The sequence below is a fragment of the Corvus brachyrhynchos genome, unplaced genomic scaffold, assembly GCF_000691975.1.
Source record: "Corvus brachyrhynchos isolate BGI_N302 unplaced genomic scaffold, ASM69197v1 scaffold16, whole genome shotgun sequence".
Lineage (NCBI taxonomy): Eukaryota > Metazoa > Chordata > Aves > Passeriformes > Corvidae > Corvus > Corvus brachyrhynchos.
Window position 1 is genome coordinate 641141 of NW_008238643.1, and position 19169 is coordinate 660309.

At 36.5% G+C, this 19169-nt stretch overlaps 1 protein-coding gene across 3 annotated transcripts in view; it reads left to right on the forward strand.

Moving 5' to 3' along the window:
* GABRB2 (gamma-aminobutyric acid type A receptor beta2 subunit) overlaps nt 1-19169 on the forward strand; it is a 154689-nt gene that overhangs the window by 46052 nt on the left and 89468 nt on the right. For all 3 annotated transcript variants that reach the window (XM_017737476.1, XM_008636144.2, XM_008636145.2), the window contains one exon: nt 5936-6156. In XM_017737476.1, the coding sequence (XP_017592965.1) occupies nt 5936-6156 (221 nt within the window). The remainder of the gene's footprint in view (nt 1-5935; nt 6157-19169) is intronic.

The window sequence follows — 19169 nt, forward strand, 5'->3', positions numbered from 1 at the left end:
CCGTGGCCCGGCCCGGCCGGGCCCAGGCAGGGCCTGGCCGGGCCCACTGGCCCCCACTCGGGCCCCGCAGCCACCTGTCCCAGTGCCGGAAACGAGAGAGAGCTTGGAGGGGGAGTTTGCCTATTCTTAAATGTGGATCACAGAGGTGATCACAACTTTAAGTGGCTTAGAGAATTGTCCATATTCAAACTGGCCAGCTGATAGGTTCTATCAGTTCCCAGAGGAAACTGTAAGCACCCCTTAGCAAGGACGTCCCTTCCGGGACTATGCTTGCTAACCTATGACAATACTATTTTTGTCTGCGGCAGAAAACTACTGTTTTCATTTTAAGTGAGAATAGTTGTATTTATTCATTGTACTCTGCATTTGCTTTGTTCATCTGAGAATCCTGCAGTTCTGTATGATGACGAGATCCCTTTAAAAGAGAACAATCTGGCAGTCTCAAGAGACATGACTCTTTTAACCAAATAGCAGCAAATACTGTTTTCAGTCCAGATTCACTTTAATCGATCTTCCTCTTATTATCAAGAGACAGCAAATCAGACAGAGCTAAAAGACCTATGGCAGATGCTCGTTGATTGGTGTGACATGCAGCTTGCTGGCTTGGGAAAAGTGCAGTATCATGGTTCAGTCTGGATGACTTGTCAGAAATGAAAATCAAGAGTCACAGCATCTTGCTAAACCAAATAAGGTTACAGGAAACTTACCAGCCAGAACTGCTTCATTTCACTTCAGTGTATGAAATCCATTGTACTGTGAGGACGTGTCATTATCTAAATCACCATGGAGAAACAATATAAATATTGGCTACCCTCAGTAGTGCTAAGGAGACACAAATTCATGATCTTGTTGCTGAAATCTTACAGTCTCTTATTACAGATTTCATATAATTGGGACCAAAAGTTTCATGCTAAGGAGTCAAGCTCTGCTGGCAGTCATTTGGCTTTCATATCCAAGTCTCTTGCTTGATTCGATATTGTGTTTTTCTGAGAACTGTGGTGGGAGATAAAAAGCCTGTCTTTGCTGCTTTGTTCAGCTGACAAATGAGAATTGCTGATGAATAAAGCTGGGAGAGTTGCAGCAAAATAAATGGTAAGCTTGTTGGGATCTTCTCCTCTTCAGCAAGATCATAAAATTGAGAAGATTAATTGCCATCAAGGAAAGCTCCCCTAGTAAGTTTTAGGAGATGCAATTAATTACAAGTGTTTCACAGATTTAAAGGCAGCTTGGGAAGGGGGATTTGATAGATTGAGAGAGTTCAACTTGAATTCTGTGTAAGTTTCCTGATGTCATTGTTTGTGGCTTTTTAATTTGTTTTGAGGGGGTTTTTGTTTATTATGAAGTAAAGATTTACAAATATGAAAAATACTTTTTTTGAAAGGGCATATGACAATTTTAGCATCTCTTTGGCATCACCCATTCTTTCAACTGTTCTTTCTACTTCTATGTAAGTCACTTTGTGGTGTATCCAGCATTAAGCAGACGTTTTGCATTATTTTTTCTCAATGAGAGACTGAGATAGGTGATTTTGAATCGAACATGTTGTAGTGGTTGGTTTAAACAAAAAAAGGATTGAAAGGATCGTCAATCAGCACTTTTAAATGTTATTAACAAACAGGTTTTTTAATGTACATGTTAAATAAATAGTGTTCAGGCAAAGTCTTCATCTTCTAACATTTTTAGAAGGAAATTACTTCGTTTTAAAATAGTCATATGTGGAAATGCAGTAAAACATTCTTTCAAGTTAGTAATAACCAGGAATGTGATGAGGAGTGGACTTAAGCCAAACCACAAATGAGTTCTCCATTCATTACTGTGGAGCAATGATAAATAGCTTCTTCAACTTCTCACTGTCATTCGGTATATTTACAATATACAGAATGTATATTATATACATTAGATTTGATATATTCCTTCTGCTTATTTTTTTCTCCTCTGAAGTTTCCTGCCTTTATGGTTTCCAGTGTTTCAGTAGCTGTTTTCTATACCTATTAATGTAAGTGTTGGTTACAGTTTTAAGCTGCAGTGTGAATCAGTCCTGATTTGTGTAATGCAGAAGAAAGAGCTATATTTTAAATGTGTTTTCTCACATTGGACCTTATTATCATGCTTTGAAAAAATTTACTTCTGGTAAAGTCTTTTGCATTAGACACCCGCTGTCACTGTGAATATTCATGACCTCTATTTCCTTTTTTGCCTTGGTCCTTTTTCCAATATAAAAAGAGGACCAGCAATACGTCAGTTATTGGCCCATGGGTAGGTTTAGCTAAGGCCTGTGTTCTAATATTTTTAAACTAATAATAGGCCCAAACTGATTTTTCTTTCTTTGGCTTAAACATTTATTTGAGAACATGAATGAAATGTGAGAATATAAATAAGAATGCCAGTATTCAGATTCGATGCTTTCCTGTCCACTATCTTCTGTTATGTCACTGAAATTGATGGTCATTCACTGACACCATGTCTGTCTGTGATAATTCTATTTATCTAAATACAAGTTTAAATCTCTCAGTGTATTTACACTTCCAGCAGCTAAAATGTTTGCAGGCAACCACCGCAGAGAGTTAAAGTTACTCATGAATATGCTAATACTAACGAAACTGTTTGATACTTTTTTTATTCGTATGAAAAATTATGTATAAAGATTAACTTTGTCTTACGTTTGCTGCTCTTGTGTTCATTATATGAGATAAAGAAGAGGAAAAGTGGAAAGGCAAGGTGATAAGAGGAGGCATCTTTTCTTTGATTACAATAGTACAGGGGTAATGATCCTTTTTCTGATGCCTAAATTTTTGCTCTGGACAGAACAAAACACTTTATTAAATTTAAATCTAGGCAAACAGTGAAATAATAATGAAAGCTACAAAATTGGTATTATTTACAGAAAATACATTTGCTTATTTATATTCTACATTTTTCTTGCAATTTTGTCAATACTAACAATTTTATACAGCATTTCAAGCTTCACATGCCCAGGGCAGCTGAGGAACCTCTTTATTTCTATGGGTAGAATGTGTCTGTGTGCCTGTGTTGCAAACAGTCTGTACCTTTGTAGTTTCTGTCTGTGTAATGATTTACACCACCATCATCAGGAGCTTTGGGCTTGGATTTCTCTCAGCTCATTATAACTAGTCTCTTGTGCAAGGCTTTTAAAATGAATTTGCTCCTTTTTCCTCTTCTTAAGAAATTAAAATAATCCTTTACTTCTATTCCTCTATTTCTTTTGTGTGCCTCTCTTCCTAGAGACAAGATATTTACATGGGGTTTTTTAAACTTATCCTTAGAAGAGAGGGGAATGCCCATATTTAATGTGACTTTAACGGCTTTTTTCTTGTAGTATTCCTGTTGGATGAGAATGTTCTTAGTCTCAAAGTATAAAGGGTCTTGGGTTACTTATGGACATTTTGTGCCTGCACATCTTTTTTGAATTACACTTTCATTTGGGTTTTTGAAAAAAGATGCCTCTCTCCTTTTTAAGGAATGAATTGCAGTTTTTGTGACAGGTTTTGCTTTTTTCCTGTCTTATCAATTTCACTTTGACATATGTACATCTTTGGGACTTTTTAAAATTATCATTAAAATACCAAAATGAAATTCAAAAGGTTGTGAGAGTTTTATAACAATTTCTAAGGAGTTCTGTTTTGACCATTAAAAACTCCAGTCACATCTGAAAACTAGGGCCAACAGATGACAAATACTTTTTAGTTGGAACACCAGCTCTTTCTGGAACACAGTGTGTTTGATTTTAGACTCCGGCCTGGTGACTTGGCTTTTCTTTCAGAAATGCCAGTGCTCCAAATTTACAGTTTTATGTAATTCACTCCTATGCAATGAACCATGTATGTTTACAGTTTTTCCTTCTCTTCTTTTCCTCTTTTACTGAGGTGTAAAAAGAAAAGCATGTTGTATGTATTTATGCTGTGCATTAATACATGTAGGTTATTCCTTGGAATAGGAATAAAATGCAGCATTCCAAGCATAATAGAGAAACAATTGCTACAGATCATTACTTGATGATGTGATGTATTAGTATAATGAATACTAATACATTTTCCTACTGAATATTTTCCTGAAAGCTGGTTATGGATCAAATCGTGCAGAACAGTGATGAAGCATAATAGTAAAATTGTTCGGATGTAGGTGGAACATTCTTGCAAGCAGAATCTCATCCTGACCCTGGGGAGGCGGGATGGGGAAGAGGTTTCAGATCATTAAAACTGGTCAGACTGTAGAACAGCTATCAGGTGAATATATTTGGTAGTAAAATAATTGGGAAAGGTCATTTGGTGTTTACCTATTGGAGTCCCTGCAGAGTCACTGTTGTGACACCCGGCCAAAGGTACTGGGATTCCCAGCACGGCTGGGGGTGCAGCAAGAGAAGGGGATTGACCTTTAACCAGTGGAGACAGGAACATGGAAGGGACAGCAATACCATTTGTGGTTTGTGTTGGCAAGGAAGAAATACAGTAACTATTCACAACAGAACATGTATTTCCCCCTGCTTCACTGAAAATTGAAGAGGTGTTTTGAAGCCCATGTACATCGGCTCTTCTGGGGAAGGATGAGGCAAAAAATAAGAGTGTTACCGCCACTGAAATGCACATTTCTATAAAAGAACAGTTTGTAATGATTCATCTGAATGCACACTGTTCTGCAGAAGAGGCAGGGTCAATTAGTTTCAAGGTGCTGTGTCACTGCTTACAGAGCTCTGCTGAAATAGCTGTAGTTCTCACAGGCCCTCCCTAGTTCAAGGGAACATTGATACATACTTACAAATTGTGTACATTGTAAAGAGAATTATTACAACAACCCAATTTCAGTGATTTCTTACTGTGGTGTTCAGTCTTTGAAACTGCAGATTAAGAAAAATTTATTTTTGTATATTTGGAGAAATTCTATATAGCGTTCATATAGCAAATATCCTTTTAAATGAAAATGCTTGTAAAATACAATTGTGGCATATTTTTTTAAAGTAGTTCGGCAGGAAGATTAATTTTCCAACTGTAATAAAAAAATTATTAGTTTAGTTTAGTATTAGTTTAAATAGTAGACTCTCCTTTAAAATATGAAACAGCGAATGAGAACTAATATTGCCATTTATGCAAGTCTTTCTCTGCAGGGATGCTCTTAATATACATTGTGTAATATTTCTAGAGGTTTTTTTTTAGCATCGGCTAAATATAATGATAATTCTGCATCTGTATAAAAGTTTTTACGAAGATATAACCTTTATAAATATATTATTCTTTAAAACACCAAAAGGTCAAAACATCTCTGAAGCACTGTACAGTGGTGCCCTGCATCAAGACAATGCAAGTCTCGTAATACTGTGAATATTTACTGAGATGCTAATTGTGCTCTCTGAATTGTCCCCTGAAGAATAATTTTACTTCATCTGTAAAATTAAGACTAAGAGTGTATATCATAGGAACCTCAGAGACTTCCCACTGATTTCAGTGCCTAGGGGAAAGTTAACAGACTTTGAAGAGATTTTAATTTAGGGAAGTGTTTGGGTGGTGACTGCAACTTCAGAGATAGAAGGCTTGATCCAGAGCTCTATTGAATACAGTGGAGACCTTGAAATGAAATTTGGATCTGTGAGTGTTCCTGTTTCCTAGAATTCCCAGGCTTGTAAAGGGCTACAGAAATTTCAGGCTGTTAAATGTCTACAATTTATTTTATTTTATTTTTAAATATTGAAATGAGAATGTCCAGGTCATTCATAAAATGTAAATGCCCCATCTTCTTTGTGTTCTCACTGCTGTTACTAAGTGTATACGAGATGTTCAGTACTGTAAAAATAAATAAATCTACTTATGGAAATTCTGAACAGTCACAATGAATACATCTGTATTTGCATTGTCATTTTTTTGCATATATATGCCATCTGTTTCAATGCAAACTTTGTTTGTTTGTTTGTTTTTTCTAATTATAGGACTATACCTTGACAATGTACTTCCAGCAAGCGTGGAGGGATAAGAGGCTGTCCTATAATGTAATACCTCTAAACCTCACTCTGGACAACAGAGTAGCTGATCAGCTCTGGGTGCCCGATACCTATTTCCTGAATGACAAGAAGTCATTTGTTCATGGTGTCACTGTGAAGAACAGAATGATTCGTTTGCATCCAGATGGAACAGTCCTTTATGGACTCAGGTCAGTATGAACCATTTCTAACTCTTTTGTCTCTTAATTTAAAACCATGATTAAAAAGCTAAAAATAAAAATAAAAACCATTCCTTGCCTTTTTTTTTTTAATGTTTTTCTTTTTATTGCTGTATTCTATATAACTGATGATATTCCAGAAAAAAAAAATGAAGTATTCTAAGATTGGATAAATTTTTTTTTTAATACAAATTTTGGAGATAAAGTGCCATTTTTAGTACAGTTCAGAGACTTGTATTAAGAACAGATAAGACTGTAAATATTACTTGAAATACTCATTCTGGATTAAAACCCTGGTTTAGAACTGCTTCTTCAAAGGAATTGAAATATGAAATACAAAATGAGGATTTGCAGAAAAAACAGAAATGTATATGACAGCTGAATTGATAGTTTAACTGATATGTTTTAAAAATATTTTTGATTGAATATTAGATTGCTTTGTATGATACCCAGATGAATCAGCTTTCTGAGTTTCACTTAGATGAGGTATGACTTGAAATGTTTTTCAGCCTGTTGTTGTTGTTGTGTATGACTGTATGTAGAGGGGTGACTGGGAAAATCAACAAAAGGTCTTCACCCTTGAGAAGTTATGAAAAGTGAGGAAATTGTCTGTTTAGTGATGTTAACAGGATAAATAATTGCTGAGAAATTGATTTTAAAATGTAGCTGCAAAAGACTGACAATGCAATGTGGGTAGGTAACAAAAGAGCAGGAAAGCATTGTCTGGGTTAACAATAGAAAATGCTGCAGAGCTGGGTATTGTATTTACCAATGTTTGTTGTGTCCAATTATGTTTTCTGTGGGAGCAGTTCAGGCTCTGGCACTATGGCTGGGAGCAAGTCTGGAGTTTTTGTGATTGTTCAATGAAGCAACAGATACTTGGTTCCTTGAAAAGCAGTTGTAGTTTAAAGTGAAATATAAACCAACTACAAAACACACCTTTATATTAATGGTGTGAGAGCGACCATAACAATGGTTTTGGTGTAGTTTCCAATTTAAGATTCTGAAATCATAATGTTTATTATTATCTTCTAAAATAAATCAGAAATAAATATCAGGTTTAATGTCTTCAATAATGCTAACTTTTTATTGCTATTTCTGGCATTTTTATTCTGACTACTTAACCATCTGTAATAATTTCTTTTTTTTAAAGGTTGGTAAACAGTAAGTAGAGCTCACAAAAAATTGTCCATAGAAGAATCAAGTAAAAGAAATTTTTGTTTTCTGGGAGTTTCTTCTTGTTCATCTGTTTTTCAAAAACTTAAAACCTGTCATGAAATATACTTTATTTAAGGTTTTGAGGGTTTTGTTTGTTTCTTTTTTTTGAGAACCAGTGGTGGTACTGTTTCATTGTTTTGGGTGAAACCTTTGTTCCTCTTCATTCAGCATAAATAGCAAATCAGTTTTAATGTCTTTTATAAGATGCAATAAAATGAAATGGTTTCTGTTTTTTACTTAAAACTGTTTAACGTAATTCGAGGAATCATTATTAATGCTTTGAGCCTTTATTTTCCAGAGTTATTTTCTTCAATACTTACAATCACAATATGGTTTTAGATATGGTTTTAGATTAATTCTAAAATGGGATATTTTTTTATTGTAGGACTTGTGCACAGCCCAGAGTTAAAGGCATTTAGACAGCTTTTTTTCCTAGGTAAAAAATTTCACTTTAGGAAATAATTTTCTAGTATTTGGGTATATGTAGCAATCTCACATTTGAGATTATCAGTTCTTACATCTGAGACTCTGCTTGGTGCATTTCAAGTGTTCTCTTTGCCCTGTGAGCTGGCACAAGATGAATGATGGATGTGAATTCTGCCATTGTTCTGTTGCTGTGCTGGAATGAATTGTAACTTAGGGCAGGGGCAGGACGATTGTCACCCTGTACTGCCCTAGCCAGCACTAAGATTGGGGACTGCAATTGCCTTCACTCCTTTGGCAACTGTGTACTTGAGCAGCACAGAGGGGAAGGACACCTCTGGTTCTTGTGTGTTTTGTGGTAGAGACTATGGAACATAACAGATAGCTAGTAGGGGACAAGGCAAGAAAACCCCTTCTTATATGTCCTAATTCTTAATGAACCATGGACAAGTCTTGTGAAATGTAGAATCAATTCCTCCTCCTCAGACTCAGCTCAGTAGGTCTCAGAAAGGCTTTCTCGCTAAAATGTCTTTCAAACGCTGGGCTGGATGGGGAAGATGCACCGGTGGTAATACAACAGGATTATATGAGTGCCATATTCTGCTTTTGCCTTCGCTGGACCAAGTAGCAATCAATGATCTCATTCTAATACTAATGTTTTAGTTTTATAGCTCTAAGTAGCTTTATCTATCTATTTCATCTAAATTCAACTCAGAGTTAATGTTATTTCCACAGTAGTGGAAATAATTTCCACAGTGTCCACAGTAGTGATATATTTAATGCCTGCTTATTAGTAATTTCTGCATACCATTAAAAATACCTGCTTAGTTGTATTTCTCACATATCTAAAACCCCCTGTACACTATTATTCTGAAAATTAATACAAATCTTGCTGTGTTAATTTACTTTAGCTTATACTTACAGTCACATATTCTTACCTTGGGATGCATTTTTCTAAAGTGAGATTCCTTTAAGTGTCAGTCTGAATTTTTTTCATCTCCCCATACATCTATTTATAAACATTATCACATGCATACACATATAAAATTTGCTGTGAATTTGGTTGCATTTACCTTGATTGCTGTAATCAAATTCATTGAACTGCAAGTGATCTTATCAGTAAAAATGTAACCATCCCTTTCTTTTGTGTCCCTATAGTTGAATTTCTATTTCATGCAGCAAGCAGTGATCCCTTAACATTGTCCTTTTTGGTTTTGTGAGCAGAACCCATACATGGTGCACATGTCACATCCAATTAGATTTGACACTGGGAGGTTAAATTTCAGGAAGGACTAGGAGGCAGTTTAGTGAGCACCTGGATCATGCTGTCACTAAAAGAGGGGAGGAGAGAGGGAAGGGAAAAAAAGAAAAAGGGCTAATAATGAAAGGAGACAAAGGGCTGGTGTGTTGTCCTCATAGCCTGCCTTTTTCACTGCTACAGGGCATTAGTTAAGGGCATAACTAAATTCTTGACCTTTTTTATACAGAGAACGTGACATGGTGGTTGCTTTTAAGTTAAGAAGGACTTTTATTTCTGATGGATAGCTGCCAGATATTTATGTTTTGGGAAAATGGGGGTTTTTGTATTTTTTTCATATTCCATCTGGCAAGAAAATTATTCATTGCTGCCAAGACCAGGACATTCAATAGATTATATACTTAAATCACCTAAATGGTAGAAAATTGTAAACATATAGTCTTAAATGAAGAGTCATTACGGGAAAAATCACTATGTTGGAAGTTAAGATGACTTGCAAGAAGATATTAGTGATTTGACCACATATTTAGAACAGTAAATTTAGACATTCACATCTAGTATAGCAGATAGTTTACAGTAGTTTGAGCAAAGCTTAAATAAGATAAGCAGTCAAAACTGAGGAAAATATATGGCTTTAACTAAATTTCTCTGTGTTAAAATATCTGGTTTATTAAATACACTTAGCAGAAATGGGTGCTACAGTAGATGAGATTTGTTATTTCTTACATTTATTTTTATATATATAAATACATATATAAAAAATTTCCCCTGACTTTTGACATAAAGCCTGTTCTAAAATGTGGATCAAAAGTTCAGCTGTCTTCTGCTTTCTTCTGCATAAGCCTGGGGAAGAATAATTTCTCTGATTTTTGTGGCCTCTGAAAGCACCAAGTTTTTTGAATTTTTTCCAGGGATTGGAATGCAAGATTTGAGAATGGTGACAAGTTAAGATCCTTCTATTTGCCAATTTTGAATTGCTGCTTTTTGTGTAACTACATTATGGTGTCTTTCTGGAACTCACCTCTTTACTGGGAGAGAGTCTTGGGATGCTATGTGTCAGAGTCAGGAGAAAATTTAGAATACAAGGATTAAACGTAGTTGAAGAAGTGGCTTAAGACCAATATGTTTTGTGTGGGTTTGCACCATTACCATGCTGTTTACAGAGATACTGACTCTTGCATACATTTCTCCCAACATTCCTCACAAGAGAACTCGGTGACAGTGGGTAGAGAACTGATAATTACATGCCCAAGAGCATTTTATACTTTTGTATCTCTTCAGTAGGATGGTTTTCTGCTTTTTGTAAATGAAGTTTGTGGGTGTTTTTTACAGAAAAATAGAATATATATGGAATTCCTGATAGGAACCATGTTCTGTGAGGTAACGATGTTGCTGTCCTTTTTAGCCAAAAGGAAAACAAAAGGAAGTAGAACAGAGGAGTGTTTTTCAGAAATTAAAGGCTTTTCCCATTTGAAAGCCCAACAGTTTTACTTGCCAAGATTCATCTAAGGCATTACCAACTATGAGTCTCCAACTCAGCTAGCAGTAATTCCTATTTGACTGATGGAACACAGTAATCTCCCACAAATGAGAGAATTATGTGTATGATGGCCTTGCTTTGTTCTCTACTCAGTGCTACCAGCATTGAGTCACATGAATCCTAAACAGTCCTGGATGCCTGTATTTTGTGTTGTCTCAGCTTTGCCTTCTGCTGTCTGCTCACTCAGTTTCAGCTGCTTGGAAATTTTCACTTCTGCAAGTAAAATCGATTCTCCCACATTTTGCTCTGGTAAAACAACATTGGGCATTTTTGTTGTATAGTTAGACTTCTTCAGCAGTTTAACTCCTCATTGGCAGCTTATTGTCTGTGAAATCTGATGGGCAATTTTAAAAGCAATTGCTTTGCAAATATCTTTATTTCTCAGACCATATTCCTTGAGAGGTGAGTTGTTCACACCAGCTACCTTTCAGTAAAGCGTTTGATCTTTATTTTGCTACTTTTTGCTTTTTTCTGGGTTTTTTTGTTGAGGTTTTTTGTTTGTTTGGGGGGGATTTGTTTTGGGGTTTGTTTTGGTTTGGGGGTTTGAGGGGGTTGTTTTTGTTTGGGTTTGGTTTTGTTGGTTTTGGGTTTTTTTTTCTGATAGGGCTTAATTTTAATTAAATTCTAAGCATAATTTGGAGGTAAAGCTCCATTTTTCAGTTTTAAAATCAAACAGTCATTTGTACTAGCTGGAACTCTGGAAGTGTTCAAGCCCAGGTTGGATGGGGGCTTGAGCAACCTGGTGGGAGGTGTCTCTGCCCATGGCAGGGGGTTTGGGACTGGATGGGCTTTAAGATACATTTCAACCCCTTAAAATCTTGTGATTTTGTGAATAAATAATATGTCTTTGGACTGCCTACAATATTTCAAATATCCTTGTTACTCTGAAATGTCTTCTGCAAGAAAGAAAGAGATCTGTCCTACCTTTTTGCTGCAAAATTGTATTTCCAGAAGCTGGACAGAAGGTGTTTAAGAATTTTTAATGCCCATTCATGGTAAGCAAAAAATGTTCTCAAAATCTTTCTCACTTTGGGGATTTCAGAAGAGATAAAAAGAACCTGGACTTCTTTTCTGGGGAGAAGATATTATTTTGGATGCTGTTCTTTATCATGATACCTGTCCAGGTGGCAGGTGTTTCTGGTTCCATCACATTCGTGCCTCTCTTGGCTGTGCAGCCCTTCATTCCAACTGGGGCCTTGTCCAGCCTCAGGGAAGAAGAGGAAATAAACATTATGATGAGGTATGCTGTGGCATGAAAAGCACCAATAGCATCTCAAAGTACTGTTGCCATTTGTTAAAACAAATAAGTAAATATTATGCATTATCTTTATTAGGATGTCTGAAGTGTCACTAGCTTTCTGTTGGTCCAATTAAAAAAAAAGTTTCTTAATTTTGGTTATCACTTCTTGTGATATAACACTAAATTCCTTTAAATGACAATAGGGCATATATAGGCATTGCAAAGAGGAAGTAAAAAGTAATTTTTATAAGTCTTGTTTGAACATGAGAATATCAGTCTGGGAAGAAGCATTTCCACTGTGTTAAGTGGGTAATTTTTTTGTGCTGGTGCTCGCAGCTATAGATGCAATTACTGACTTTTCCTTTGCCAACACTTTCCAAGCTGATTCATAGTCTGACATGCAGTTGTTTACTTTTGCACAAGAAATGAGGTGAATTCGATTTCTGTGTCCAGATTTTCAAGGCCGTTAGTATACATAGACATGTAAGAACCCTTAAATCTTGTATGCAGGTGGTCAAAGCAAGAACTTTTTGAAAACTTGTAGAAATAAATGCAAACATAGTAAAATATCATTTCATTCTGAAGTCATGTAGCTGTTGTGAAGACTTGAAAAAAATTGAGTACTGTACAATTATGTAGAATTTCAAGTACAAAGAATTTCTGCATTAAGAAGTAAGCATTACCACAACAAATCTCATTATTTGGAAATACTGGAGCAGGATAAGTCTGATCACAGCTCTTTTCTTGCACATTCAATATAGATCCAGCATAAGGAAAGGAACTTGAATCCCAGTGTGTTGCTTAAATGAAATAATTGTTGTTTTAAATAAACAAGGTATCAGTTCTGGCCCAAGGTGTGGGCCAGATGCTATTTTCCTTTCTAATGCAAATAGTTCTTTTGTAGGTTCCAAGGAATAAAGCAGAGAAATACAACTACTGTTATTTCTAATAACACTGTTCCTGTGAGCTGTAGATTTGGACATGAAGCAAATCATCCAGTTTCTCTGCTCAGTTATTCCACTTGGTAAATTGGAATGCTAAAACCTACCTTCTCACAGGGGTGTTGTGAAGATTAATTAATTAGTTTGTAAAGTGCTTTGATCCCATAAAACACTACATAAGTGCCAAGCATTATTGTGAAGAATTATAAAATGCCAGCCCTCATGTGCACCTTGGGATGGCCAGGTTATAGATACAAATCTGCTTCATTTTCTCAGAATCACATTGTTCCACTTTTCCTACATAGCAGCCCATTCACAAAATGAGCCAATTTGGGAAAGATGCAATTTCTGGAAAAAAAAGGAAATCATTGACTCTCATAAATATCTCTTTTCAATTTAGGACTCATAGATTATATATGCATTTTTCTGTAGGATTTGGAATGGCATCTTTACACCATTCATCCTCAGCAGGAGGGACAGTAGTTGTGTTTTAAATATCTCCCCTATCTGAAAGAAAACAAAGATATCTTTCTATTTCAATCCCTTTATTAGATTTTAAGTATAAGTATTCAGAAGGGTCTTTTGCTTTTACTTTTTTATTAAGTGCCTGTTAAGTCATTAATATGTGAGTAATTAGTTCAATTAAGCTTAATAAGAAAAAAAACTTAAGTCACAGGAATCCTTTCCATTAAAAGCCCTATTATCCAAAATTATTGCATTGCAATGAAGTGAAAAAAAGTCCAAGTTCTATTTGCCTAACAGACAGACTGTGGCATTTAGTCTGCGTTAGTAAGAAAGTCTCCATCAGCTACAGAACCATGAAATAGTTCAAGTTGCTCCAAGGGTATTTCATATTCCAAAAACAAATAGAAGTCATCAAACATTTAATCTTAAATTTTAATAATTTATATAATTTAGTATTACAGCAATCTATCATTTCTCTTCCACAATGTCTTTGATCTATGATTTGAGTTGATGATCTTGAGAAGGGAGATTTTCCCATTGGAAGGACATACATAAAATCTCAGAATGCTCTGATCAAGACTCAGCTAATGGGATGGATGCTAAATGTGTGTATACAAACACGTGTTTAAATATATGATATCTATTTGATAAATAAAAACAATATATTTGTATATGTATAAATTCCACTTGTGCATATTGGAGTTTTTTTACTAAAATTGGTAAAAGAAATCTGAGATGGATCTCAGAAGAGCAGGATTGGGGGCCTTGCATGTGTAAGAAAAATAAAAGTTAGGACACTGTAGAACTAATAATACCTCTTGTGGGTCATGCACAATCACTTTCTAGTTCTTCTTGTGATTGTACAGATGAAACTTTTCTTACACACTTTTAATGTAAGACATTGTAGAATACTATTTATTGAGTGAAAGAATACATTTTTTTCCCTACCAAGTGTCTTATCTGAAGGTGCAAGTACTTGGATTTAGTTTTTATTCTAGTTAAATATCTAGTTTGGGTGATTTTTTTTTCTCCAAAAAAACCCATTTCCTTTATGTTTTAATGCATTTTCTGGGAAGATAATTGCTGATTTGTTCACCCACTGTTTTATTCTACTTTGTTATTGAACTTTACAGAATGGTAAAATGGTTTCTGAGAAATAAGAATTGCCTAAACTCCTCAAGTGTAAGGGGCTTGTTGGGGTTTTTTTTCATTGCATTTCCTGGCTCTATTTCTTTATTTCTCTGAAAATTGAAATTTCTTGTGGTCTTCAATGTGCAAAGTAACTGAAGAGAGCTTTTCATGGAACAGTATTCAGTCCTGCTTAGAAGGAGAGAAACTAGGATAAGATATAAGAAATTCTGGGGATTTGTGCTTCCAGGTATGTTCTCCAGGCTCAGGATGTGTGTAAGCTTCTGCAGAAGAGCACTTTAAAGCTGTGCCCATCACTGATTTTTAGACTATAATGCAGATATTTCTACTTGCTGTTCAGTAAGTAGAAATAAGACTAGATTTTTTTTCTCCTCTAAATCATTTGTGTAAGAACATAATTTTTTTTGCAGCAGCTTTTTTTTGTTCCTGTATAGTCAGTCATTCCTAGAACATTTGCTGCTTCTGCTAGTCTAGAACCATCTGAAAAGACAGAGAATAGAAAATGTTTGGAAAACACTTTTTTTAAATTTATATGAATGTGCCATCTGTACGAGCAGATGGCTAGAATGTCTCAGGGCCAGGAGGAGACTGTGAGATCAAATCACAAGGAAAGAACTACATGAGGCATGTTCCTTGTGTCAGAACAAAAAGGACCTCAGGAATCACCTCACTGACGTGACCTGGAAACTGTTCCCTCAGAAACTGCTGTTTCAGTAGCAGAAAGTGTTTCAAGGTGGTGTAATCAATACAGTAAGGATCCCCAGCACTTGTATTCTGAGAACATGATCTTTTCTGGCAGTTGTTCAGAAACAAGCAAATCTTCAGGACCCTAAATTATTCTCACATATGGGCTGTAAGTCCACATTCAGCATTTCACAGGGAGAATTTGCCAGAGTGCCTTATCCTGCTTGGCTTCTGAATTGAGAAGCCATTGTTTTCTCCATCTTTATGTGGTACAGTGTGTCGTTTTTGAGAAAACTCTTTTTTTAAAAAACTGCAGTAATTGCAGAATATTGAATATGTATGACATGCTTTAACAGCTTACCATATCTTTTTTTGTAGTGGCTGCTGCTGACACATCTGCACATCACTGAAATCCCTCCAGGGATGGTGATTCCACCTCTTTAGGGCAGCTTATTACAATGCTTAACAGCCCTTACAGTGAAAAGGTTTTCCTAATATGCAATCTACACCTCTCCTAGTTCAACCTGAGGCTGTTTACTCTTGTCCTTTGCTTGTTATTTGGTAGAAGAGAATGACCCTCACCTGGCTACGACTTCCTGCCTGGGAGTTGCAGAGAGTGAGAAGGTCTCCACTGAGACTCCTTTTCTCCAGGCTGAGTCCCCCCCAGGTCCTTCAGCTGCTGCACATAAGGCACAGGCTCCAAACCCTGTCCCAGGTCCATTGCCCTTCTCTGGACTTGCTCCAGTATCTCAATGTTTTCCTTGCAGGGAGGGGCCCTGACCTGAGCCCTGCAGTTGTGCCAGTCATCCCATTGTCTTTCCACAATGGCAACTATATCATAGTTTTCCTGCTGCAGAATGGTCCCTGCTCCTCCTGTGTGTTGCCCAAAAATATACTTACATCTTATGGGTATGTTTTCATTTACCAATAGGTATCTGTCCCAGGACTATTTTTTAAAACGCTGACATTTTAAAATTGCTCCAAAATTTGATCTTGAAAAGAGAAAGGCATGTGAAAGGCATATGAAAGCATATGACCTTTTAATGTGGAAAAAAATCTCCTTTTCTCAAAGCCCTTTGCAGGGTTGTAAAGCCACTGGGGATTATAAAGCTAACATTTACTTAGAAAATGTAGTTATAGACCTTAACAATCCCTGCAAGACTAAGATATCTTTACTGTAGAAGGTGTTGCATGCCAGCTTTTTTCCTATTTAAAGTGGTAATGGAAAATTTATTCAGTATCTATTGAAAAGTTATGGTGCATTCTCTTCGGTGTCAGAATGGAGGAAAACAAGGGATGTGTAACTGTTGGAGAAACACTTTGAGATCTCAGTTTAATTTGCATTAATGGAAACTGGAACAGTAGGGTTAGGACCAAGTGGTCCAGCACTGGCTGGCCACTGGTCCAACCATTTGGCTGGCTTCTCTCTTAGGGACCACAACTTTTCTGACCTACTTCAGTGTGTTGTTTCTGTCAGTGCAGAACCTATCCCCATTTGGAGATATCTGAGTAAGTATCAGAAATGTTGGAGCTAGAAGGAAAAAGTTCTTTATCACAATGTTGACATCCACAAATTCTGTCCTCTCTTTTTGTCCTTTGCTATTCTGACTTTCTTTGTTGTGCAGGTTTTTACAGCAGTTGTTATTGGTAGAAATACTAGCAAAAATTAGCTATCAATAATAGATCTTTGTGTAGTTTGGGGGCTTTTTAACTTAATAACAAGATGTGCGCTTTAGAATAATAGTCTTGTACCTTAACAAGGCAATATGGTTGATACTACATAGGAAGAAACACAACAAAATTTGGAATGCTTCTGCTGATGTGGGAAACCAAGAAAACATTAATTTACTGTAATCGTAAAGCTTGTTACAATCGACCTCATAGATAGTTTTACTGAAATATTACAAATTTCAGGCAATGAAAACTACTTGGAAAGAACTTAGAAATCCCTTGAACTCAGATGACTATGGGACATTTTTTTGTGGTCAGCTGAGGAGGTAAATTATTGTTAGACCTTGCTGATAAGCTCTATCCTTTCAGGGAGATATCATCACCTGTGTTTTCATCTTATCATTTACTCTCTGGAAGATGGCTCATCTCTACTCCATTTGGTTCTCTCTGTAAAAAGCAGAGATGACCATCATTGCACGAGATGGAAAATAAGACAAAGGCAAGGAGGCAAATACTGAATATCCATCCTTCTCTCCTTCTATTTTTCGTTACACTCAACAGGAGCTTATTCCATAGTTCCATCCCAGGATATATCTTACTCTTGGCAAACAACTGAGAGTAAAGCACTGTGCATCTTTAAACACCAGCCTGTGGGCTGCTTCTGCAAGGGGGTCTCCAAAGCACATATAGTTGGAATGTACAAATATTACATTATGGTTATCCTGAAATGCCTTTGAATATTGTTTCACAGCATTAGTGTTGCTGGAGAAATGGCATGTACAACAGAGAGGGCTTTTGCTGCTGTTGGATTTTTAAAGAGGTGGTAGCCATAAGAAAGATATGCCATTAGTCATTTTCATGTAACTTTGCTATGCCTTCCAGAAATACATTCAAGAGCTGCAATATTTATATGAAAAAGAATTTTCTAAGGACACTGCTGTGTGTTAAAGAAACGTCCACCCCTTCTCCCAACCAAACAGAGTAGTTTATTTCTTTTTGAAGAAAGAGATACTGAAGATATACTCAAGATTATTACTTTTTCATAGCCTTCTGTCTTCATCTTCTAATGCAAGGTTCTTTTATGGTATAGAGAAGTTGCAGTATAATTTCAAGTAAATTATTTGCACATTATTAAAACTGAAGGATATGGATAAAATGTTGAATGCTAGTGTTCAGGAAGGTGTTCTTATTTTGCAGTTATATATGTCTGTAATAATACAAATGCAAAATACTTAACCTGGCTTTGAAGGGTCCTGGAGTAATTTCCAGATGCATATACTGCAGTATTCAGAATTATGATGGTTTTAAAAAATTTAGTTACCTTAAAAAACAACAACAACAACAAAAAAATCTACCTGGAAAATCTGAGGAGGCAAGTTATAATTCTAGAAGAAATGAAAATCTGAGTGTTTGAGACTACGAAAATCTTTATAGACAAGGATTAGGAGGAAACCTTTCCCCTGCACAGGTGGTTCTGTAGGGTACCACTGATGCTGCAGGTGGAGTCCCACTCATGTAATCAGCAGCAGCTGCATTTTGCCATTTAAGTGTCGCCTCCAGTCATTACTTCTTTTCTACTCCTCCTTTGATTTAACTGGACTGACCCAAAGCTTATATTGTGGCACTTTTTCTTTTGTTATAATTGAACACTTATCACTAGTTCCAAAACTATCTAGAAAATGTTATGCATAGGGATATCCCAGAATTGGATACTGGGGTGTTATGGTTAGTGTTTTGGTGGTTTCTTGAGTTTTGTTTATTTACACTTTTTTGGGGTTTTTTTTCTGTGTTAATATTTTGTTTCCATGCATACTGAAGGTATTTTTCATATATTGAAGGAGATAGACTCTCGTTCCAGCTATCTTGTCTAGTCACATCTTCTCTACTTCACCTTATTTAATTTTCTTTAGGGTTCATCTTTCCATTTCATTTCAATATGGCTTTAATTTTAGTACAATCTATATCTGTCGTTTATAGGATAGCTAAGAAAATTGGCTGTGTCCTGGTTTTAGAAATACGGGTATGTCATGGGTTAGCAAGCTAAGTCCCGGAAGTGATGTTCTTTAAAAGGGGTGCGTACAGCTTCCTCTGTGACCTGACAGAACCTATCAGCTGGCCCATTTGAATATGGACAATTCTTTAAGCCACTTAAAGTTGTGACTGCCCCTGTGAAGCACACTTAAGAATAGAAACTCCGAGGCAGAGCGTCTCTGTCTCGTTTCCGGTGCTGGGACAGGTGGTTGCGGGCCCTGTGGGGGGGCCAGCGGGCCCGGCCCAGGCCCTGCTCAGGCCAGGCCAGGCCACGGCCATCCTGGAACTGATAGGCCCTGTTCCACCCGCAGAACCCCCCCCCACAGCAGGGCTGTGGGCAGCCGGAGCAGCTTGGCTTTCTCCCCACCCCCACACCCTGCACGC